A 24,809-nucleotide genomic window follows, 5' to 3' on the forward strand; every position below is an offset into this window, starting at 1 on the left:
AACCGCAGTGCAGACGGTGCGGAATTTTCCGCGCGGATTATCTGCGGTTTTCAATCCGCAGAAAGAATTGACATGTCAATTCTTTCTGCGGATTCTCCTGCGGTTTGCCATCTCCTCCATTGAGGAGATGAAAAACCGCAGGGCAAAACCGCAGAGCAATCCGCAGGTAAAACCGCAGGTCTTTTGACCTGCGGTTTCACCTGCGGATTGTACAAAATCCGCGCGGATGAATCCGCACCTAATCCGCAGCGTGTGCACACAGCCTTAGACTCCATCCGGTGTATAATTTGGCTGTCTCCCATCATTTTAGGCATCTTTTCAGCGCACAAGTGTGTTTGACCACAGTTCTGTTGCATGCTTAAAATGATGGATACAACAGGAACAGATGCCAAACGGAGTCCAAAGTGTTTCTGTCTAGCTCATTATAGTGAGTGGTTCCATGGGGGGTTTTGTCTGCATTGCAATTTTGTGGGATTTACATGGAAACTCTGACAAAACTACTCAGGATGAGATGTGAGCCTTAAACTGAAAGCCAGGGCTGGCTCCAGGTTTCTGTGGGCCCCGGGCGAAAGAGTCTCAATTGGCCCCTTTAACACATGATTCAAGATGCAAAGGTAAGAAATATATACTGTATTTTTCAGACAATAAGACGCACCGGACCATAAGACGCACCTAGGTTTTAGAGGAAATTAGGGAAAAAAACTGAAGCAAAAAATGTGGTCGATTCTCTACTTAATATCCACTATCCTGGTAAATATGGTACCCTCATCCCTATCCTGATACACATGGCCCCTCATCCACTGGTATGCATGGCCCCCTTATCCCTATCCTGATATGCATGGCCCTCATCCCCATCCTAGTATGCATGCCCTCTTATCCTGGCAGGAATGATCGCTCTCATCCCTATACTGGTATTCAGAATCCCCATCTCGTCCTAGTATGCATGGCCCCCATCCCAGTCGTGGTATGCATGGCCCCATCCTTATCCTGGTATGCCTGGCTCCTTCAGAAAAGATTAAAAAAAAAAAAAACCATTACACTTACCTTCCTCCGCTCCCTCAGTGTCCTACCCCATTGCCAGCAGCTGCTGAAATACTCATTGGGACTGTTCATCACAGAGAGCAGTGAGCATTCATTGCTCTTAGTAGTGCGCAGTCTCAGCCACCGGCTTCCTGCTGCTGCCACATATGGGGTACTGCAACGTTTAGTAAAACTTGCATAACAAACTATAGGGTCCATTTTCTCCTATTACACCTTGTATAAATCTGGAGCTAAGAGTATTTTAGCATAAAATTGTAATTTTTTTGTTTCACATCATAATTTTCTAAAGTTCTGTGAATCACCGGTAGGTTACAAATGCTCTGCATACCACTAGATGAATTCCATGATGGTTTGAGTTTCCAAAATGAGGTCACTTATTGGGGCTTTCTGCAGTTTTAGCATGTCATGGGCTCTACAAATGTGACATTGCAATAACAATCTGTTCCAGACAAATTTACGCTCCAACTCTTCAACAATCAAGTAACATTCTTTCCTTTCCAAGCCCTGTCATGTGCCCAAACAGCAGTTTTTGACCACATATGTGCTATCATCGCATTTGGGAGAAATTGAGTAACAAATTATAGGAAAAAACAATTTTTATTTTCACATCCATATTTTAATGAGTCTGTGAAGCACCTACAGGTTCAACGTTCTCAAGACACCCTTATATGAATGCCTTGATTGGTCTTGTTTCCAAAATGTGGTCATTTGTGGGAGTTTGTTGCTTTTGGTATCTCAGGAGCTCTGCAAATGAGACATGGTGTCTGAAATCTATTCCAGCCAAATACCAAATGTGGCTTCTTCCCTTCTGAGCCCTGTCACTTGTGTAAACAGAACACAAAATTGTGGGCTCACTCACAATTTTGCCTAAGAACACTGCCCAAAATAAGGAATGGTATCTAAACATCCTCCAAGAACTTTTTCCCCAACAACCAAGGAGCAATTTGGAGGTGATCAATGCAGAGCAATATGTTACATAGCAAAAGTTATAAATATGTTGTTTTTATGAACACAACATTGAAATATGGAATCCATGGCCAGGAAACTCTCCAGTTCTCAATCCCAGTGACAACCTAAAGTCAATCTTCAAAAAGTGAGCGAACAAATTAAAATACAGAAATTGTGATAAACTCCAAGCAGTAATAACTAGGTCCAGAAGCTGATGTCCTGTATGTCATGGAAAACTGTAGAAGTCTTGAAAAATAATAGTCAACACTGGAAATAAACATAAACTTTATGCATTGTCAATATTGTTGAGCATTCCGATACCGCAAGTATCGGGTATCGGCCAATATTAGCGGTATCGGAATTCCGATACTGACTTCCGATACTTTTGTCATATCGGATACCGGAATCGGAAGTTCCCATCATGCTATGAGCCTGCTTGCTTTGATTAAGCCAATGGGAATCCTCCGAAGTGTGGGCACATCCTGTTAGGCATGTAGGCATGTTAACTATTGGCATGGCTGTGATTGGCTGCCGAAATGATGTCATGATGCACTATAAAAGCCACCGCAGCCGCCATTTCTGGTTCACTCTGCTGTGAATTCAGTTAGGGACAGGCTGCTGTAGAAGACTGTGAGGGACAGTTAGAAATAGCGATTCCACCAAACATCTAGTGCTTTACCCAGGCTACATAAACCACCACTGTAGCCTTCTTTGCCCTAGCAGCAGTGTTCACAGCTGTCTGCAAGGCCTGTGTGAGTGCAGCTCACGCTGTGGAGTGGGTCCTGCAGCCACGTCAGGTTGTAGGCTGCCCAGCGTGCCTCACTGCTGCCTCATACATCTTTTAATTTTTGAGCTGCATTTTTTACATAATTTCAATCTAGTGTGCTTCCATCCGTATCCATATATGTTGGTTGCAAACACTAGTAATAGACAGCGGAGCCTTTCTGCAGCCTTTCAGTGCTAGTGTCCACTTTGCTGCACTGTTCACGGATGTCTGAGAGGTCTCTGTGTGTGAGTGCAGCTCACGCTGAGTAGTGTGTCCTGCAGCTACGTCTGGTTGTAGGACGCTCAGTGTGTCACTGCCTCACACATTTTTATTTGAGTGCAGCTCATTTTTTCTTCTATTAGTGTGCATCCATCCATCTCCATCTACGGTGGTTGCAAACACTATATAGGAGTACACCGCGGAGCCTTTCTGCAGCCTGTCAGTGCCAGTGCCCACTTAGCTGCACTGTTCACGGCTGTCTGAGAGGTCTCTGACTGTGTGTGAGTGCAGCTCACGCTGAGTAGAGTGTCCTGCAGCTACGTCTGGTTGTAGGACGCTCAACGTGCGTCACTGCCTCACACATATTTGTCTTTGAGTGCAGCTCATTTTTTCTTCTCCTATTAGTGTGCATCCATCCGTATCCATCAACATTGGTTGGTTGCAAACACTATATACAGTCATGGCCAAAAGTATTGACACCCCTGCAATTCTGTCAGATAATACTCAGTTTCTTCCTGAAAATGATTGCAAACACAAATTCTTTGGTATTATTATCTTCATTTAATTTGTCTTAAATGAAAAAACACAAAAAGAATTGTCCTAAAGCCAAATTGGATATAATTCCACACCAAACATAAAAAAGAGGGTGGACAAAAGTATTGGCACTGTTTGAAAAATCATGTGATGCTTCTCTAATTTATGTAATTAACAGCACCTGTAACTTACCTGTGGCACCTAACAGGTCTTGGCAATAACTAAATCACACTTGCAGAAAGTTAACATGGATTAAAGTTGACTCAACCTCTGTCCTGTGTCCTTGTGTGTACCACATTGAGCATGGAGAAAAGAAAGAAGACCAAAGAACTGTCTGAGGACTTGAGAAACCAAATTGTGAGGAAGCATGAGCAATTTCAAGGCTACAAGTCCATCTCCAAAGGCCTGAATGTTCCTGTGTCTACCGTGCACAGTGTCATCAAGAAGTTTAAAGCCCATGGCACTGTGGCTAACCTCCCTAGATGTGGCCGGAAAAGAAAAATTGACAAGAGATTTCAACGCAAGATTGTGCGGATGTTGGATAAAGAACCTCCACTAACATCCAAACAAGTTCAAGCTGCCCTGCAGTCCAAGGGTACAACGGTGTCAACCCGTACAATCCGTCGGCGTCTGAATGAAAAGGGACTGTATGGTAGGAGACTCAGGAAGACTCCACTTCTTACCCCGAGACATAAAAAAGCCAGGCTGGAGTTTGCCAAAACTTACCTGAAAAAGCCTAAAACATTTTGGAAGAATGTTCTCTGGTCAGATGAGACAAAAGTAGAGCTTTTAGGGCAAAAGCATCAACATAGACTTTACAGGAGAAAAAAGAGGCATTCAAAGAAAAGTACACGGTCCCTACAGTCAAACATGGCGGAGGTTCCCTGATGTTTTGGGGTTGCTTTGCTGCCTCTGGCACTGGACTGCTTGACCATGTGCATGGCATTATGAAGTCTGAAGACTACCAACAAATTTTGCAGCATAATGTAGGGCCCAGTGTGAGAAAGCTGGGTCTCCCTCAGAGGTCATGGGTCTTCCAGCAGGACAATGACCCAAAACACACTTCAAAAAGCACTAGAAAATGGTTTGAGACAAAGCACTGGAGACATCTAAGGTGGCCAGCAATGAGTCCAGACCTGAATCCCATAGAACACCTGTGGAGAGATCTAAAAATGGCAGTTTGGAGAAGGCACCCTTCAAATATCAGGGACCTGGAGTAGTTTGCCAAAGAAGAATGGTCTAAAATTCCAGCAGAGCATTGTAAGAAACTCATTGATGGTTACCGGAAGCGGTTGGTCGCAGTTATTTTGGCTAAAGGTTGTGCAACCAAGTATTAGGCTGAGGGTGCCAATACTTTTGTCCGGCCCATTTTTGGAGTTTTGTGTGAAATGATCAATGTTTTGCTTTTTGCTTCATTCTCTTTTGTGTTTTTTCATTTAAGACAAATTAAATGAAGATAATAATACCAAAGAATTTGTGTTTGCAATCATTTTCAGGAAGAAACTGAATATTATCTGACAGAATTGCAGGGGTGTCAATACTTTTGGCCATGACTGTAGGAGTAGATAGAGGAGCCTTTTTTTCTGGCTTGTGCCCTGCCGGCGCAGCCAGATTAGTATTACCCAATTTTTTTGGAGCCTCATCTTTTGCATTGTAGGTTACCTGCCTGCATTGTAATAGCTCCAAAAAGTTGGTGATACTATCAGTTTCAATTCTTTGTTCACATACTTTGAGTTTGTTTCCAACAAAGAAACCACAAAAAAAGTTCACCAAACACTACATTTGGAACTTGTGTAGGCCACATCAGCTCCTATTAAAGTGTAGTCCACACACACACACACACACTTCATAAAATTAGTGTTTCTTGTACCTGTAACCAGCTGTTCAGGAATAAGCACACTAAGGCCCCCCTTTGTACTTTTCTGCCTATCTTAAGCAGTCTGGCAAGATGAAGAAGGCAGGGAGTAAGGCGCGTGGGCGTGGGCGTGGAGTTTCAGCAGGGAGAGGACGTGGGGATTCTGCAGGGAGAGGACGTGGGGATTCTGCAGGGAGAGGACGTGGGTATTCTGGGCCTGCTGCGGGCACCAGTGGATCAGCATCCCCCAGTTTTAGCAGGCAACAGTCCTTTATGCGCAGCTTTGTAGGACCTCAACGTACCCCACTGCTGCGGGAGGAACAAATTGAAGCCGTTGTCGGATGGATGGCAGCTAACGCATCGACTTCAATTACTTCCACAGCCTCTCAGGACCAGAGCACCGAAGAGCAACCATCTGTCTCTTCACCACCTGCCAAAGTGCCCAGGCAGTCAGAGAGACATGGACAGGAGCCATCACAGTCTCTACTTCTGTTCTCGGAATCTGTTGGCTTGGAAAGAGAGGGCCAGCCAAGCAGCATTCCTGAATGTGAAGAGGGAGTATGCAGTGATGCGCAACTTCTTTGTCCCTCTGAATCTGAAGAGGCGAGTGGGCCAGTGCCTATGGTCAGCACACCTCAGTACGCATCAGATGATGACGAGACTCAGTTGCCACTTTCTGGTGCGTACGGTGCTGGCGAGACAACCCCGGAGAAGCAGCTGTTTGAAGAGGGGAGGGAAGATGATGAGGTCCTTGACCCATCATGGCGTGAGGAACAGGAAGGTGGTGGGAGCAGCTCGGAGGAAGAGATTCCCCTACCGGCCAAAACAGGAGGCAGAGGGAGGGGGAAGACTTGGTTGCCTGTACCCTCCACTTCGGCACCCGTTAGGAGCATTCCTCATTCCAAAGGCAAAACGGGCGCTCCCAAGACTTGCAGTGCGTGGTCCTTTTTTGACACAGTTGCAGATGACATTTGCTTTGTCAAATGCAAGCTGTGTCATCAGAAAGTCAAAAGAGGGAGAAATGTCAGCAACCTCAATACCACAAATATGTGGAAACATGTGCGCACCAAGCACGAGTTGGAGTTGCAGAGACACCCTGAAGACGTAGGCCAACGTACAGCACCACCTACCACCTCTTCAGTTCGTGTTGGGGCCTCTTCCTCCAGCTCACACACTGCTGGTTCGGCTTCCTCACAGGATCGCCAAGGAAGAACCTCTGCCATTGTTGTCCGGAGACCCTGTCAGATTCCACCCATAGCAGCACGTTCCCATCCATCACAGCCATCGGTAGCACAGGCATGGGATAAAAGGCGCCCTTACTCGGCAAACCATCCCCGAGCACAGTCTCTGAATCCTGGCATTGCCAAACTTCTGGCAGTTGAAATGCTGTCATTCAGGCTGGTGGACACTGACACCTTCCGGGACTTAATGGCATTGGCAGTCCCCCAATACAACGTGCCCAGCCGCTTTTATTTCAGCAGGCGAGCCGTCCCTGCCCTGCAGAAACATGTTGAGGGCAAAATAAAACATGCGCTACTAAACGCCGTTAGTAGCAAGGTCCACCTGACCACCGATGCGTGGACCAGTAACCATGGACAGGGACGATACCTTTCCCTCACTGCCCACTGGGTCAATGTTGTGGAGCCGGGTACAGATCTGGAGAGTGGCGCTGTACGTGTTCTTCCAACGCCACGGATTGCAGGACTCCAGTCTGTACACAGACTCCTCCTCCTTCTCAAGTTCCTCAGAAACAGCAGAGCAGGAGCCTGTTACGACCGATATGAGCACAGCCGTGGCCAAACGTCAACAGGCTGTACTCAAATTAATTTCTTTGGGGAATCGAAGCCACACAGCGCAGGAGCTCTGGAATGCTATCAAGCAGGAGAGCGATGTGTGGTTTGGGCCAGCGAATCTCCAGCCGGGCTTGGTAGTGTGTGACAATGGCAGAAATCTGGTGGCAGCTCTTGGCCTAGGCAACCTCACACACATCCCATGTCTGGCACATGTGCTTAACTTGGTCGTGCAGAGCTTTCTGAGGGACTATCCGGATCTTGATGCACTGTTGCACAAGGTCCGCATAGAGTGCGCTCACTTGCGGCGTTCCAGCACGGCAAGATCGCGCCTCGCTGCTCTGCAGCGACGATTTGGCCTTCCGGAACATCGCATCATATGTGACCTACCCACCCGGTGGAATTCAACGTTACATATGTTGGAGCGGTTGTGTGAGCAGCAGGCAGCAGTCATGGAGTACCAGCTGCATCAGGCGCAAACAAGTCGCACTGTGCGCCGTTCACACTTCAGCACCATTGAGTGGGCCTCTATGAAGGACATCTGCCTCGTTTTGCGTGCCTTCGATGAATCCACGCGGATGGCGAGTGCAGATGATGCACTAGTCAGCATGACTGTCCCCCTTATCTGCCTGCTTCAACAAACACTGCAAGCACTAAGGGATGAGGTTTCGGAAGAGGTGGAGGATGAGGAGTCCCAAATGCCATCTGCTTCTGGACAGTCTGCGCTACGTGTTTCCTCACAAAGGCCTAGGCAGGGAACACTTTGTGAGGAGGATGAGGAGGAGTCGATGGAGGAGGAAGACATCTCTCCAGAGGAGGGAGGTACACAAACCTCTACTCAGTATGTACAGCGAGGGTGGGGTGATGCAGAGCAGGCCGAGGTCACGCCTCAAACAGGGGACAGCGGTTCTTTGGCAGTTGGGAGTCTGCAGCACATGGTTGATTTCATGCTGCAGTGCCTGAGAAACGACCGCCGCATCGCCCACATTCTCGTCTCGGCTGATTATTGGGTGTACACCCTCCTAGATCCTCGCTACCGGGACAGCGTACAAAGGCTCATACCAACGTTGAACCGGGAGCGTAAACTGCGGGAGTACGAAGAGTCACTGGTGCAGTCCATAATGTTTTCCATTCCACCCGACAGCATTGTTGCTAGTGCTTTACAAAGCAGCTCTGTGCGTCGAGGCAGTGGAGGAAACTCTGCACAAAGAGGAAGCAGAGGCAGCGCCGCAGCACAAGGCAAGACCACTATGGCCCAAATGTGGCAAAGTTTTGTGTGTCCACCACAATTGTCTACACCATCAGCGACGCCTCGAGTCAGCAGGAGGCAACGCTTCCGTCAGATGGTGTCAGACTACATGTCTTGCCCTGTCACTGTACTCCCAGATGGCTCTTCCCCCTTCAAGTTTTGGGTCTCTAAGATGGATACATGGCCAGAGCTTAGCCAGTATGCATTGGAGGTGCTGGCTTGCCCTGCTGCCAGTGTATTATCGGAACGCGTCTTTAGTGCCGCAGGTGGTGTACTAACAGACCGTCGCACGCGACTATCTTCCGATAATGTTGACCGGCTGACTTTTCTGAAAATGAACAAGGCCTGGATCTCCAAAGACTTTGCCATTCCTCTTACAGACTAAATTAGTGGTTGGCAACTGTATCCAGGTCTGCTGGTGTGTTCATTTTTCTACCACCTGAACTATAATCCCTGTGCTTCAACACAGCCAGTTGTCGCTCAGATGTGTCGTCTGCACAGAGAAACACACTAGCTCCTGTGTTAGTGGGGTTCAGTAACGCCAGCTGATCCCCTGCTGTGTGGACTGCAAAGTCACCAGCTCCATCAACATTCAAACCACTACTGATTTTTAACCGTGCCCAACTTAGGTCTCTGGCTCCACTGTCTCTACTATTTCCCCTGGCCTCCAACCCCGCCATCTACATCTCTGAAGTGGCGTCAGCACAATCTACACTTGTTCCTGTGTTCCTGTGGCTCAGTCCCATCAGTTTATCCCCTGATGTGTGTCCGGCAAGGTCTCCTGCTCTGTCCACATTCCCATAACCAGTACTGGGAATGAGGACAGAGCTGGCGAACTTGCCGGACAAACATCAGGGGATCAACTGACGGGACTGAGCACCAGTAACACAGGAACAAGTGTAGATTGTGCTGACGCCACTTCAGAGATGTAGCTGGCAGGGTTGGAGGCCAGGGTAAATAGTAGAGACAGTGGAGCCAGAGGCCTAAGTGGAGCATGGTTAGAATCAGTAGTAGTCAACAACCTCCATAAAAACCGCTGCCCATTGGCCTCTGCATGCGGCATGCGTAATCCTGGGCTCCAACAGCGTCAGTTGGTGTTCAGAAGTGTCGTCTCCACAGAGCCAAACACATTCGTTCAAGTGTTAGTGGGGTTCAGCACTGCCAGCTGTTCCCCTGCTGTGGAGATGGCAAGTCTCCTGCTGCCTTCACCTGCCAAAAGCAACAGGCCCCAGCCTGCTCCTCGCCTAATCCTGGGCTCCAACAGCGTCAGTTGGTGTTCAGAAGTGTCGTCTCCACAGAGCCAAACACATTCGTTCAAGTGTTAGTGGGGTTCAGCACTGCAAGCTGTTCCCCTGCTGTGGAGATGGCAGTCTCTCCTGCTGTCTCCGCATTCCAAAGACAGTAGGCCTCTGCCTACACCCTCCTATTTCCTGGGCTTCAACACAGCCAGTTGTAGCTCGGAAGTGCCGTCCACACGGAAAGAGACACTTGCTCCCGTGTCTCAGTGGGGTTCAGTAACGCCAGCTGTTCCCCTGCTGTGTGGATGGCAGTCTCTCCTGCTGTCTCCGCATTCCAAAGACAGTAGGCCTCTGCCTACACCCTCCTATTTCCTGGGCTTCAACACAGCCAGTTGTAGCTCGGAAGTGCCGTCCACACGGAAAGAGACACTTGCTGCCGTGTCTCAGTGGGGTTCAGTAACGTCAGCTGTTTCCCTGCTGTGTGGATGGCAGTCTCTCCTGCTGTCTCCGCATTCCAAAGACAGTAGGCCTCTGCCTACACCCTCCTATTTCCTGGGCTTCAACACAGCCAGTTGTAGCTCGGAAGTGCCGTCCACACGGAAAGAGACACTTGCTCCCGTGTCTCAGTGGGGTTCAGTAACGTCAGCTGTTCCCCTGCTGTGTGGATGGCAGTCTCTCCTGCTGTCTCCGCATTCCAAAGACAGTAGGCCTCTGCCTACACCCTCCTATTTCCTGGGCTTCAACACAGCCAGTTGTAGCTCGGAAGTGCCGTCCACACGGAAAGAGACACTTGCTCCCGTGTCTCAGTGGGGTTCAGTAACGTCAGCTGTTCCCCTGCTGTGTGGATGGCAGTCTCTCCTGCTGTCTCCGCATTCCAAAGACAGTAGGCCTCTGCCTACACCCTCCTATTTCCTGGGCTTCAACACAGCCAGTTGTAGCTCGGAAGTGCCGTCCACACGGAAAGAGACACTTGCTCCCGTGTCTCAGTGGGGTTCAGTAACGCTAGCTGATTCCCTGCTGTGTGGATGGCAAAGTCTCCTGCTGCCTACACAGTCCTACTACTACTGATTTTTAACCGTGCTCCAATTAGGCCTGTGGCTCCACTGTCTCTCGTATTTCCCCTGTCCTCCAACCCTGCCAGTTACAGCTCCGAAGTGGCGTCTGCACAATCCACACTTGTTCCTGTGTTACAGGTGTTCAGTCCGGTCAGTTAATCCCCTGATGTGTGTCCGGCAATGTCGCCTGCTCTGTCCACATTCCCATAACTAGTACAGGTACCTCCTGCTTAGTAACCGGGTTCCAGCACCATCAGCTGGTCCTCGGTTGTGCCCTTGGCTCTTATTCCTTCTGCTGCCACTCCGGGTGCCAGCACTGTCAGCTGGTCCTCGCTATTTCCATTTGCTCTTGCAGCTTATGCTACCCCTCCGGGTTCCAGCACCGTCAGCTGGTTCTCGGCAGAGCCTTTGGCCTAGGTGCCTCCATCTCGGTATCCGAGTTCCGGCAACGTCTGCTGGTCCTTGGTAGTGCTTTGTAGCACAGGTACCTCCTGCTTAGTAACCGGGTTCCAGCACCATCAGCTGGTCCTCAGTTGTGCCATTGGCTCTTATTCCTTCTGCTGCCCCTCCGGGTGCCAGCACTGTCAGCTGGTTCTCGCTATTTCCATTTGCTCTTGCAGCTTATGCTACCCACCCGGGTTCCAGCACCATCAGCTGGTTCTCGGCAGAGCCTTTGGCCTAGGTGCCTCCATCTCGGTATCCGAGTTCCGGCAACGTCTGCTGGTCCTTGGTAGTGCTTTGTAGCACAGGTACCTCCTGCTTAGTAACCGTGTTCCAGCACCATCAGCTGGTCCTCGGTTGTGCCATTGGCTCTTATTCCTTCTGCTGCCCCTCCGGGTGCCAGCACTGTCAGCTGGTCCTCGCTATTTCCATTTGCTCTTGCAGCTTATGCTACCCATCCGGGTTCCAGCACCGTCAGCTGGTTCTCGGCAAAGCCTTTGGCCTAGGTGCCTCCATCTCGGTATCCGAGTTCCGGCAACGTCTACTGGTCCTTGGTAGTGCTTTGTAGCACAGGTACCTCCTGCTTAGTAACCGGGTTCCAGCACCGTCAGCTGGTCCTCGGTAGTGCCATTGGCTCTTGTTCCTTCTGCTGCCCCTCCGGGTGCCAGTACCGTCAGCTGGTTCAAGAGGACAAAGAACAGGAAGACAACCACCAAGATGCAGAACAACAAGAGAGAGAAAAGACAAAGAAGCATAAAAAAACAAAGCAGAAGAACATTAAGCATAAGACTAATACTCTGAGCAAATGATATTATCTTATTTATAAGCAGAAGAAGACTAAGCAGTGTATGGGGGTGAGTTCGTTCCTCCTCGTGGTGCCCCTGGAAAAGGCCTGCTGCTGCAGGCCAAACTGAACGCGGACAAATCCTGTTGTAAATCTTTTGTGACAGGCAGAACGGAAGGTGTAAACTTCTAACTTTTCTAGATAACAACTACAGGAATGCCTGACACAAATAAGAATATGATGAAGAAGAATAGGAAGAAGATGAAGAAGTTGAATATGTAGAATAATAATTGTTGAATAAGAAGAATATGAAGAATGTAAGAAAAGGAAGAAGAAGAAGAATGTAAAAAAAGGAAATAGAAGAATTTAAAAAAAGGAAGAATGTAAAAAAAGGAATAAGAAGAAGAATGTAAAAAAAGGAAGTAGAAGAATGTAAAAAAAGGAAGAAGAAGAAGAAGAAGAAGAATGTAAAAAAAGGAAGAAGAAGAAGAGGAAGAAGATAAAAAAAGGAAGAAGAATAAGAAAGAAGAAGAAAGAAGAAGACATACATGTCTGGCAAAATATAAATGAGGCTAACATAGTCAATATCTTTGTAACTCCTAACGTCTTTAAAAAAAAAAGTTTAATTCCTGCTATTCCATTTGATTGGGCTAAACCTCTATGGCTTTAATGTCTCCTCCACCTCCCACAATACATTCTACATTATTCTTAGTTGTTTTTCTTCATGTAGAATTAACCTACAAGGAAAGAAAGGGGTTTTTTTAATTCCGATATTTTGGCCCCATTGACTTGCATTGGTTCCCGGTATCGGAATCGGCGATACCGATTTTTTTTAAAGATCGGCCAATCCATTCCGATCCGATATTTTCAAGTATCGGCTGGTATCGCTCACTATTTGTCAATAAAAGTGTAAAAAAACTTATAATATGTTCAGAATTGTAACCATAGAAACATCTAACTAAAAACACTCAAATACTAAAGCCGCACACTTTGGGAAAAAAGAAAATCTGTGTCAGTCTCAAACTTTTAGCCACAACTGTATCCATTATATAATCCCCCGAGGAGGCTATCAATAATAAAGCTTGTCCATTAAAGCAATATACAAACCAAAGAAAAAAAAATGTAGCCAGGAGCAATAAATAAAATGTAAGACTTTTTATTATACTCAATAGAATAAAATACAATTTATAGAAAAATTGGTGTGAAAAATACAAATTTAGGGAATCAGCGACACCCAGTTAACACACACAGGTTTGGGTAATGGTACAAATAGCAGTATCTAAACAAAGGCATATAACAATGAAAAAAGCCAACCCCTTCTTTATTATCCCTTAAATATAGCGGCACACAGTATCCTCTCAGTGTTTACATAAAGTGCATAGTGCATAAAAAGCGGTCACAAAAATAGGACTAAGCCAAATATATAAAGGGGAATGTATAATCATACATTAATTACTGCCAGTATCTAAAGTAGATAAAAGTATCTGCCTGTATGAAAAAGGTTTATATAGTATGGAGATAATCCTCAAGTAGGAACCTAGTAACTGTCAGCCAATATAAAAAAAAAAAAATAGATACTGGAAGAGAAGGAGCCAGAGGTATATAAATGGCTAAGAATCAATAATAGGTTGGTACTTGCTTAATAACTTATTATTGATTCTTAGGCATTTATATACCTCTGGCTCCTTCTCTTCCAGTATCTATTATTTTTTTTATATTGGCTGGCAGCCTTTCTGCCTGTGGTTATTAGGTTCTATTATTTTGTAAATCCACTTTTGGCTTTCAAAACTGCCTGAATCATTCTGGGCATTCTCTAGATCTGATTCTAACATGTCTCGATCTAAATCTAATCCCAGGTCTCTTATACACGTTTCCAAATTTGGTGCATACTGGTCGATTCACATGGGTATGTATACAGTTTTTTCTTCAACTCTACCCACAATGTTCGATTGGGATGAGGTGTGGAGACAAATCCAACACTTCTACTTCCTTGTCATTGAACCATTTCTTCGCCAATCTTGATGTATGCTTATGGTTGTTGTCCTGCTGGAACACTATGCAGTTCTTTTCATACCAATAGTACTCGAGTGTACAAAGTAACTCAGCTTGTAGGATACTCGCATATACCTCAGCACTGAGACCACCATTGATCCTGGTAAAGAATCCAACCCCTCTGACTGTGAAACAACCCCATACCATTAGAATTCCTTCACAGAACATGACAGTTCCTTCAATCTCTAGCACCTTTTCCCCTTGTTTCTTCCATACCAAATTGCACCCATCAGAGCCTAGTCTATTGACTTCCGCCATCTCATCGTTCCAAATCACCCATTTCCAATCTGTCTACTTTTCAAACTTTTTTGCAAACTTGAGCCAACGTTTCTTATGATGATACTGAAGTTGAGACTTCATCTTTTTTCGAGCCACCATTCCATACTTGTGTAATGTGCGTTGCAGTGATTGCATGGATGTCTGTGATCTCACTATTACAAAGCATATGTGCCACCTCCACAGCCATGTTTGTCCCACCAGAACTGATAGACCCTGTGATGAGCCGAGTTGTTGACTCAGATATTTTGCCTAGACATCCACCTTTTTGGCTTCTGAATAGATGGACAGATTTCACTGTGTATTCTTCCAACTGTCATGGCACTCACACGATGCAGTTCGTCAATTTTCTTGCTTTATCAATACTTTATTCCATACTTTATGATGAGCTGGATGGAGATTTTTCTCTTTTCTTGGGAAATCATCTTCGAGGAAATTGAGCAAATAGCTTCGTGTGTTATTAGGGAATGTGAGAACATGTTGCATTTGGTAGTATACAGGAAGAAAAAGATTTTTTTCACCAGTAGGAGAAAAACTGTAACAATGCAGTAACATGACAAAAATCTGTATTACTAATCATATGTTAAATAATTGCAAGTCAAATTTATGTATGAAATAGCCAAGATTGTCTACAAAATGATAGTAGTCACGTTCTAAGGGTCCCGTTACACTTAGCGATGCACCAGCGATCCCGGCCTCGATATGGATCGCTGGTGCATCGCTAAGTGGTCGCTAGTGAGCTGCCACACAGGCAGATATCACCAGCGACATAGCAGGGGTCGGGGGTCGCTACTTACCTGTCAGACGTGGTGATCCTGACGTCCTCCCGCCCGCGTCCACGCGTCACTCGTCGGCGCCACAGGAAGCCCAGCAGGAAGCGCCCGACGAGAAATGGTCCAGGACGTTCTCGCGCGATCAGCGATAATCAGCGGGGGAGCTGGTCAGAGGTAAGTATCAGACATAGTGATATCGCTGCTAAGTCACAAAATCGATGACATTACAGCGATATTGCTAGCGATATCGCTATGTGTAACGGGGGCTTAAGCAGTAGTGGATGGTGAGATATGGAGACTGAAAGTTGAAAGTTCAAAACATTCTTTCCCCCTTTGCTCCTTTCTCTACTATGATAATGAATTTCTTTTATGACGAACTCACAAGATTGACTGAAAGTTTAAAAACCTTGAGCAAAGGTGCCTATATTGCAGGTTATATAATAGATGGACATACACTTTCCATACTTTATCAATGTAGCCTACTGGTAATCTAAAGATTACTGCTTTTTTTATCTATCATCCTTGAAAATCAAAGGGGAAATGCTATTGAGCAATCTATCTATGTGAACTTTATACAGATGATTCACACAATGCTGGAATGGAAAACAGGCATGTAGATACATGAATACATAGGGCTTAATACTGTATGAGTATACAATGGTTATTAAACTGCAATGGCAAGAAATGTTTTCTCTAGTGCCACATTATAAAATCAATAAAAGCAGAATAAATAGGTCCATTAAGCCTAATTTATACAAATACTAAATATAAAAAAGACCATAAATCTGATTACGGTATGTATATGCAAATATTGGTATTGTTCTTTGATAATATCCCCCCCCCCACTATTGTCTGCCAAAGGGGAACCTACCAGCAAAGATTCTGTCTCTTCTTGTAATGTCATGTTTTAAGTAAATCTGGTTTATTTTTTATACTTGCTGGTATCTATCTGACAAAACTTTATTAATACAGTCATGCTGCTTTTGATGACTTTCTGCTGCGAAAACTCACTTGCGGGTACACTGAGGTTTATGTGACGATTTTTCCCATAGATTTCCATTTGATGCAGAAAATCTGCAGGTAAAAAACAGGCATTTTTAGTGCGTTTTTTTTTGCTGTGTGCCCATGATGAGCTTTTGGTGAGTTTTTGACGCTGCATATTTTTGCTGAATCAAAAACAGTGTCTTACAGTTCCATCAAAGTAAATAGGTGTTTGTGACCTGAAGTGCATGTTTCAAATTGTCAAATTCTCTTGTGGGTACTCTGAGTTTTTTGTGACTTCCATTAGATACACAAAATCAGCAGGTAGAAAACGCACATGCCTTTTTAGCGTGTTTCCGCAATGGAAAAGCACAAAAAATACATGTACCGTATTTTTCGGACTATAAAACACACTTTAGTCCCCCAAAATTTGGGGGTAAAATGGGGGTGCGTCTTATAGTTGGAATATACCTACAAATGCTGCGGCAACAGTGCTCTGTGCTGGGTCGGCATCTCTCTGTGCTGCGTGGGGGGCTCCGCTGGCATTTTGTCAAAGCAAGGAGGCCCTCACGGCTCCATTGCTGCGATGTGGTGGCCTCCGGGAAAATGGCCGCTGGGGGGCGGCGCATGCTCAAGATTCAGATCTCGCCACCAAGATCTTTTCTCATCTCGGGACCTGCCTCTTTGACCCGCCGCTCTCACTCCCCTGCTAGCTTTCTGGGACAATGACTCATGTATAAGCCGAGGGGGGCATTTGTACCACAAAAAAAAGTGCTGAAAAACTCTGCTTATACACGAGTATATACGGTACATCACGCCCCCTGACTAAGCCTTGGTGGGCCAGCACACGTACACTCTACCCCTGTAAATTCACATACCATCTTTGTAAGTACTTAATTGTTTCTGCTTGCAGCTAAAATTGTTTAGCAATAGTCATAGTTCTTTTTTTCTCTGAATAGGGGAAATCGAACAGCACTCGCATGGTACCAGTGCTGTGCGATTTTTTTTTTTTTTTTCTTCTCGCACCCATAGGCTTGCATTGGCGAGTCTCAGACGATATAAGCATACTGCTGTGGCGCCCCTGAGGGTCCAGTCGCCACAGAGGTACTGCACCTTATCCATAGGTGTGGTATCCCACCCTCAGGTAAGGAGGGAGCACCACCCAGGACTCTAACACTTGCACCCAACACATGCCAGTTCAGTCAGGGCACCTGGGTGTACCCTTCGGGAGGATGACCTCATCCTAGGCTGGCTAGGAAAGGGGTTGGTAGGTGAGTGGGAAAGGTAGAGAAGGGGCAGAGCTTAGTGAGTGGTGTGAGAGAGGGTATCCAATCAGTGGCAGTTGGTGGACGGAGTTAAGGTGGAGGAAAAGGATTGTTCTGGAAAGATCCAGTCAGTCGGTTGGTGAAGGCAGAGCGGAGGAGTCGGTCGGAGGGAGGAGAGCTGAAGGAAGCTTCCGGAAGGACAGAAGGGGTCCTAGGGGCACGAGTAAAGCGAAAGCCAACCGTGGGGCCTGTATCCTGGAAAGGAAGAACCAGGTCACAGTGAGGGAGCCGGCCCCTAGTCTCGTGGAGAATAACAAACGAGGCTCAGCTAGAAAGCCAGAGGCTGAGGTAACTTTAAGTGCCACAGCCATAAACATTCCTCAAAAAGGTAGCCATAGAGAGAGAGGATCCCGAGGCCTGACCCAAGTCGCCCGGCAAGGTCCAGAGATTGGCGCAGTGAGACGGCCAAGAAAAGTGGATGCAAAAGGGAGTCCTGGAGACGTGCTTCCCAAACTACCTGGGAGCTTGCTGGCCCTCTGACCTGGAGGACACAGTGCCAAGCGGGTAACCATAATAAGACACTGAGTAAAAACTGTGAAACTGCACCTCGCTGTGTACCTTGTGTTATTCGCGGCTCGCCTTCCTGCCCTGCACCGCACGCACCATCATAGACACCAACTCAATTGTAACATCTTGGCTGCCCAGGGGACAAGAGCTCTGCCTGTGGAGAGCTGTGACAACTCGGCTGCATCATCATCGGCCCCGGAGGATCTGCTTTGCAGCGCCGGCGATCCCTGACCGAAAACCACAGGTGGCGTCACGATTCCATTTTCCCTCCCATTTTCCCCATCATCTTCTCCCCATTGTCACCCATTGTCAGCCATCATCCTTCATTAAATATCCATCTTCACTGGACGCCCAGGGCCACGGACCGGGTCACTGCCACCGTGACACATCCCCTTTAAAGAATCTGACCAGCCCAGTACCGAGTAACTTAAGGCCCTGTGGGGGCGCTCCAGTGCAATTTTACACGCACGTAGAACATCCTGGAGGAAAAAAAAAAGGTTATGTGAGCTGTCACATATATTAACTCGAGTGTTATGCGATATTTTCTCAGATAGCACTCAGCCGAGTTCTATGGTAGTGTGACCCTGGCCTTATGCGGAAACCACACTGCAAGTGCTCTGTGCAGCATAAATGTGGACTGAGCCTTTTTGAGATATATGGCAGGCAGAATAGACAAATCAACAACAGTTGAATAATAGATTTTATTTTTTATGCTATTCGTCATATGGTGTAAGTGATTAGACGACTTTATTATTTGGGTTGGTGCGATTACAGCGATACCAGATTTATAAAAATAAATTTATGCATCACTGCTTTCACAAGCTAAAAAAAATGCCTTTTTGCATCACCATATTTTGAGAACTATAATTTTTCTATATTTCTGCAGTAATGTGAGGGGTAAAAAAAGTGGCACAATCCTTTAAAAATGTCTCACGTTAAACATAAAATTCGACAGAAAAGAAAACAAACTGGATACTCTTAAAAAAAAAAAAAAAAAAGGCACAAATTAAATAATAGGTGCAAACATAGAAGTCACTATTAGAACCATTTTTACTTCATAAAAAAGGCAGAAAAACAAAGATAAATTGGGGCCGAAATGTATAAAAATGTTTGTACCATTATCATACAGTTATAACCTGATTGATGCTATATTACATACATTATTCAGATTCCTCTTATGCAACACAGAATTCATTCATCCGATTAATTGACGCTTCTTTTGCTAAAACAGTTATCCACTTATTGCTGCTTTTTTTTTTTTTGCACCGCTTTAGACTTTTATAGATATAAAAGAAATATATTGCACATATACAAACTATATATATATTACGTTTCTATGTGTGTAAATATATGTATATAAATATAACAACTGAACTAGAAGTGGCCGCGCTTAAACGCTGTGTGGTGGGTTAATAAAACAAACTGAAAGTGAAACTAGACAGTACTCACTATTGTGAAGACCGACTGAAGCTGATCATGTTGTTCTTTGAATCAGGAAAAAACTATAGACTCAAGCAAAACCAAGACCTGGTCTGCCGCTCAGGGGGACGTGCTCCTTTACGGGGAGCTGTGTCTTTTTGCAAACGGGAGGACGCTCCTTGGTTTTGCTTGAGTCTATAGTTTTTTCCTGATTCAAAGAACAACATGATCAGCTTCAGTCGGTCTTCACAATAGTGAGTACTGTCTAGTTTCACTTTCAGTTTGTTTTATTAACCCACCACACAGCGTTTAAGCGCGGCCACTTCTAGTTCAGTTGTTTTGTTTTCTCAGTGGCAGACAGCACACCTTTTCTGCCTGGTGTGCCAGCAGCTTATTCATTTGCCTGTGTGCTTGTAGCGCCGGTGTGTCTTTTTCTTTGCAAATGTATATAAATATATTTGTATGTAACTGTAAAACGCTGCGGAATATGTTAGCGCTATATGAAAAATAACGATTAGTATGTATGTATATATATTTTTTTGGGAACAATAAAATTATAAAAAAATTAGATTAAGTGCTGCAGACTCATGGTGATATATAAGCAAGTTAAAAAAATAAATATACAGTATATATACACGCTGTACACAAATATATATATATATATATATATATTTGTCCCTCAATCTAGAATACTAATACATGTATATCTAGACACTAACATATATTAATATATATTTTTTCTTTCTTGTGTGTATATTATACATTTTTCTCTCTCAATCTAAATACTAATATATATTAGTGTCTAGATATATTTATTAGTATCTATATATTTGTGTATAAGAAAAATTGGAACAGCACATATCCAATAAGCGGGTGCACAAGTGCCCACAGCAAAGCAGCCAACACTTGCCCCAATCCAGGTAAAATTAAAAAAAAAAAGGAAGGCATGTGGTGGGTCTGAATAAAATCCACTTTTTTCACTTAAAGTCTATGGAGGGCTGCCTTCCTTTTTTTTATTTTATATATTTGTGCATATATTTATTTAACTTGCTTATATATCTCCAGTAGTCCGCAGCACTTAATCTAGTTTTTGGAAATATATATATGACAGGGATGATAATGTCTGTAAAGCGCTGTGGAATTAATGGCGCTATATAAATGAGTAAAATATATAAATATATTCGCTAGAGCTAGACCATGATGTCTGTAAGGCGCTGTGGACTAATGGCGCGATAAGGGCAGGTTAAATAAACACACATATATGTATATATATTTAAGAAAAAAATAATATATCTATCTATCTCTGTATCTGGCTCCTGGGTTATCTCCTTCTCCCGCTCTCTACATAATGTGGCATTAGCACCTGTAGCGGTGAGGCGGTGCATGGCGGTCACGTCACGCAGTGTCGGCTCTTACCACAGGCCCGGCCATGGCACACTGCTCTCTCACTTCATGCCAGTAGCGCAGTGGCAGCGGCCGGCGGAGCAGTATCTGTACACGGCCGCCATTCTCGGTGCAGGGCTGGCGGTCCGGCGCCATCTCCGCTGAGCGTTCTTTAGCTTCCATCATCATGAAGTCCTGCCGCTGTTTATTCTATAGAGAGAGGAAACCACGTGCTCTGCCAGCCCGCCATGGCGCCATATAAGGGGACGAGGGGAGGCGCTGCACGGTGCTGAGGAGAATGGCTGGCGAACCGCAGGGCAGGGAGGTCAGGGTCACACGTGTGAGGTAGTAATAAGAGATGGGCGATCAGAAGAGCTGTATTGTCCCCTCAGTGGGCGCTCAGTGACAAGAAATGTACATTTCTTTGCAGGTAAAATGATGAATTTGGTGTTTTCTACCTATATTCATTCATGTTTGTACAAATCTTCACCGCAGAATTCAGCCCCTCTATTATGTGGCAGGAATGCTGTCATGGACAGACCGGGCTCTTGTTTTTACCTATCTGGTTATTTGGGGGACTTCGCCAGGGAATGTGCAGCGGGCACCAGAGGCGCACCTTGACGCTTTCTGACATGTCACTGCACCTAATGTACCGCAAGCTGTAGCTGGGGGCAAAGATGGTTTCCAGCCCTATCCCAGGATCTACGTATCTTGTCGGCACGCCACAGGCACACGCCGTGGTCACTCTCACCTTCCGCGTTGCTTGTACCATTTAAGATCTTGGTGTCTCCATATGGCAGAAAGACCATTGTGCCTCCCAAGAAATTGATCAACCACTGGGCCGACCAGTAACCTTGTCGGGAGGTTGGTGCCCTTGACATTTTTAACTGGCAATAATAATAGGCGGAATTTTTCATTCACTGAAAACAAATGCCACAAAAAAAAAAAAGAGCACACATCAGCAAATAAAAAAAAGCATATTAGTAATCAGATGGCACTTTTGAGTGCGCAGAGAAATATTTATTTTTTATGTGGTACAGTTGAGTAGATTTATTTTTTGAGTGTCTTACACAATTTCCCGACACTATTTTGCAGAAACCCCCCCCCCCCAAAAAAAAAAAAGCAACATATTTTACATTGTGGTATATCTGTGACACTCCTCATCCATCCGTCTGCTAAAAATTTTGGTCTTTTTAGCACTAAATTCATTTTTTTTTTGCTGTCTGTCACTGTACTTATATACAGCACTATTTAGCAACAAAAAAAAAATACAGGTCACACCTTTTTCGGTGTGGTATCTCAGTGTCAGCTCATATCTGTGTGTGCTCAAACTTTGGTCAGTTTAGGCCAGCTTTCCATTTTTGTCCTGGGTGTCATTGTATACAGCACTATTTAGCAAAAACAAAAAAAATTCAGGCCACACATTTGCCATAGTGTTATCTCCCTAACAGGCCTCATTTATCAGTGCCAAAAAGTTTTAGGCCTACACATTGTATTTTTTTTTGCAGTCTGTTAACATGCTTATTGACACAAATTTCATAATTCAAAACACATTTTTACCTACAGTCCATATAGGTAAAAGTGTGGTTTTCCAGCACACCTATCACATACAAGTTGCCTCCCAAATCAGTAGTAAATGTGTATAATATTCTAGTTCATTTACAATGGGCAAGGCGCGTGGCAAGGGATGGGCAGGGCCGGTTTTAGGCAAAGTGGGGCCCTAGGCAAAGTTTAAAATGGGACCCCAAATGCTAACATATTGCACATCACACAGAAGCATTTCGGTTGTAGTTACGTGCGCTGAGTTCAGGACACTAAACGAGTGTGATCGATAATATTGAAATCGTTCAACACTTGTTTCTCGGCCTCTTTACACCGTCTGAGAAAGAATGATGGGGACAGAACAATCACTATTAGATCAATCTGTCGCCATACAAAATCATGTTATCAGCTGCACATCTATGGTTTACACCGGCGACGTGCTGCTGAGAACAATGATTGTTTATGCCGGAACAAAAATCACTCGATGAATATGCAGCATTTTGCTTGTTTAGTATAATACACCCCATAGTCCTCCATGTATTATAATGTGCACCACAGTTCTCCATATTGTAAAATGCAGACCCCGTAGTCCTCCATATAATATAATATGCCCCATAGTCATCCATATAGTATAATACACTCCCTATAGTTCTCAATATATTAAAATACACTACTCAGTCCTCCATATATTAAAATACACTGCTCAGTCCTCCATATAGTATAATACACTCCTCATAGTGCTCCATATAGTATAATGCACAGCCATAGTAATCCATGTAGTACAATTCACTTCCCACAGTATAATGCACCCCATAGGTCTTCATATAGTATATTTCCCCATAGTCCTCAATACAGTATAATGCAGCCCACTTATGGTATAATGCAGCCACCTCACAGAGTATAATGCAAACACTCCACAGAGTATAATGTAACCCCCAACAGAATATAATGCAGCCCCCCTCATATAGTATAATGTAGCCCTCTCATAGAGTATGATGCAATCACCCCTCATAGAATATAATAAATATAATACAGCCCCCCATAGAATATAATGTAGCCCCAAATAGAATATAATAGAATACAGCGCATCTTCCCATAGAATATAATGTAGCCCCATCAGACTATGATGCAATCCTCCCTCATAAAATCTAATACATCCCACCTCCCCATAGAATATAATATAGCCCCTCATAGAATATAATGTAGCCCCCCATAGTATATAACACGGCCTCCCCCATAGAATATAATATACCCCCCATAGTATATAACACAGCCTCCCCCATAGAATATATAAAAATCCCCAATAGTATATAACACAGCCGACATAGTATATAACACAGCCCACATGGTATATAGCACAGCAACATGGTATATAGCACAGCACTCATAGTACTGTATATAGCACAGCCCACATGGTATATATCACAGCCCTCATAGTATATAGCACAGCCCATATCTTCCCCCCCCCAGAATGGCCCCACAGTCCAGTACTCACTGTTATATTAAAAAAAACAAAAAAAAAAAAAACACTCCGCACCTCTCCTTGTGCCCACGCTGCTCCTGGCTCCTGTCTCAGCGGCTTCTCTGCCTGGCACAGAGTGTGCGATGACGTCATCGCGCACCCACCGTGTCAGAGGCAGAGTGGGGAATGATGGGAGAGGGAGCATCAGCTGACGCTCTCTCCTCCATCATTGCTTTGAACTGTACCGACAGACGCCGTTATAGTTCAATGAGGTGGGGCCTCATAGCGGCTGCATGATATGCCGCTAGCTGGGGGAACGGGGGCCCCAGGCAGCTGCCTGGTCTGCCTGCCCCTAATGCCGGCCCTGAGGATGGGGAAGTGGACATGATGGTGCAGGCTGAGGCTGTGGGCAAGCTGAAATTGGGCCACCAAAATCACCCACATCTTCTTGCTGGACCTTAGTGTCCGAAGTCCTAGGGGACCGCGGCAAGACAGCACTATTGAAGCCGGAGAAGTGTGAAAAGGTTGTTGGTTGAATAGCGGATAATACTTCCAGTTACTTATCCACCACCACCAGCTCCCTGTCTTCCACACGGTCAAGTCACAGTAGCCGTAAATCTGGACCGCATATTCCTTATCCTGATCCTTCTTCCTCCCACCATGCTGAGTGCCCTGAGACAACTGAGCCCACACTCGGACACTCCGAAGAGCTGCTCAGTTTTCCATTTGGAGATTCCATGTAGCGATGCACAAATATTTGAGCAGCCACAGTCACAAGATGTGGACGATGATGAGACACATTTGCTGGAAAGTCAGGAGGAGGACCAGGGTAGGGAAATGGAAGATGAGGTGGTGGATGGTCTAGTAGCAGACCCAACCTGGCAGGAGGACATGCAGAGCAAGGACAACAGCACACGGGGAGGTTGGTGTCGCCCCACTTCAGGCAGGAAGAAACAGTGTGGTGGCTGCAAACAGAAGGCATGCAACCGTTCCCCGTAACACCAACCTGACTGAAGTTGCCAGTCCAACTGTTAGATCTTACCGAGTCTGGTTAATTTTTAAAGACTCTGCAGATAACCCTTGTGATGGTGTGATATGCTATATGGATATCAATTTGTGTATATTGCTATTTCACTGATTTGAATAGTGTTAATCTTGATGCCTTGTAT

The 24,809-nt window shown here is 45.3% G+C and overlaps 1 protein-coding gene across 1 annotated transcript in view; it reads right to left on the reverse strand.

The window, feature by feature from the left end:
• LOC141088462 (multidrug and toxin extrusion protein 2-like) overlaps window positions 1–20,909 on the reverse strand; it is a 219,633-nt gene extending 198,724 nt beyond the window's left edge. Inside the window, exon 1 of the mRNA XM_073574554.1 lies at window positions 20,670–20,909. Within this exon, the coding sequence (XP_073430655.1) occupies window positions 20,670–20,825 (156 nt within the window). The 5' untranslated portion in view covers window positions 20,826–20,909. The remainder of the gene's footprint in view (window positions 1–20,669) is intronic.
• Window positions 20,910–24,809: the final 3,900 nt, after the last annotated feature.

The sequence above is a fragment of the Dendrobates tinctorius genome, unplaced genomic scaffold (genome assembly GCF_039654945.1).
Source record: "Dendrobates tinctorius isolate UK_male_01 unplaced genomic scaffold, ASM3965494v1 ptg000007l, whole genome shotgun sequence".
Taxonomy (NCBI): Eukaryota; Metazoa; Chordata; class Amphibia; order Anura; family Dendrobatidae; genus Dendrobates; species Dendrobates tinctorius.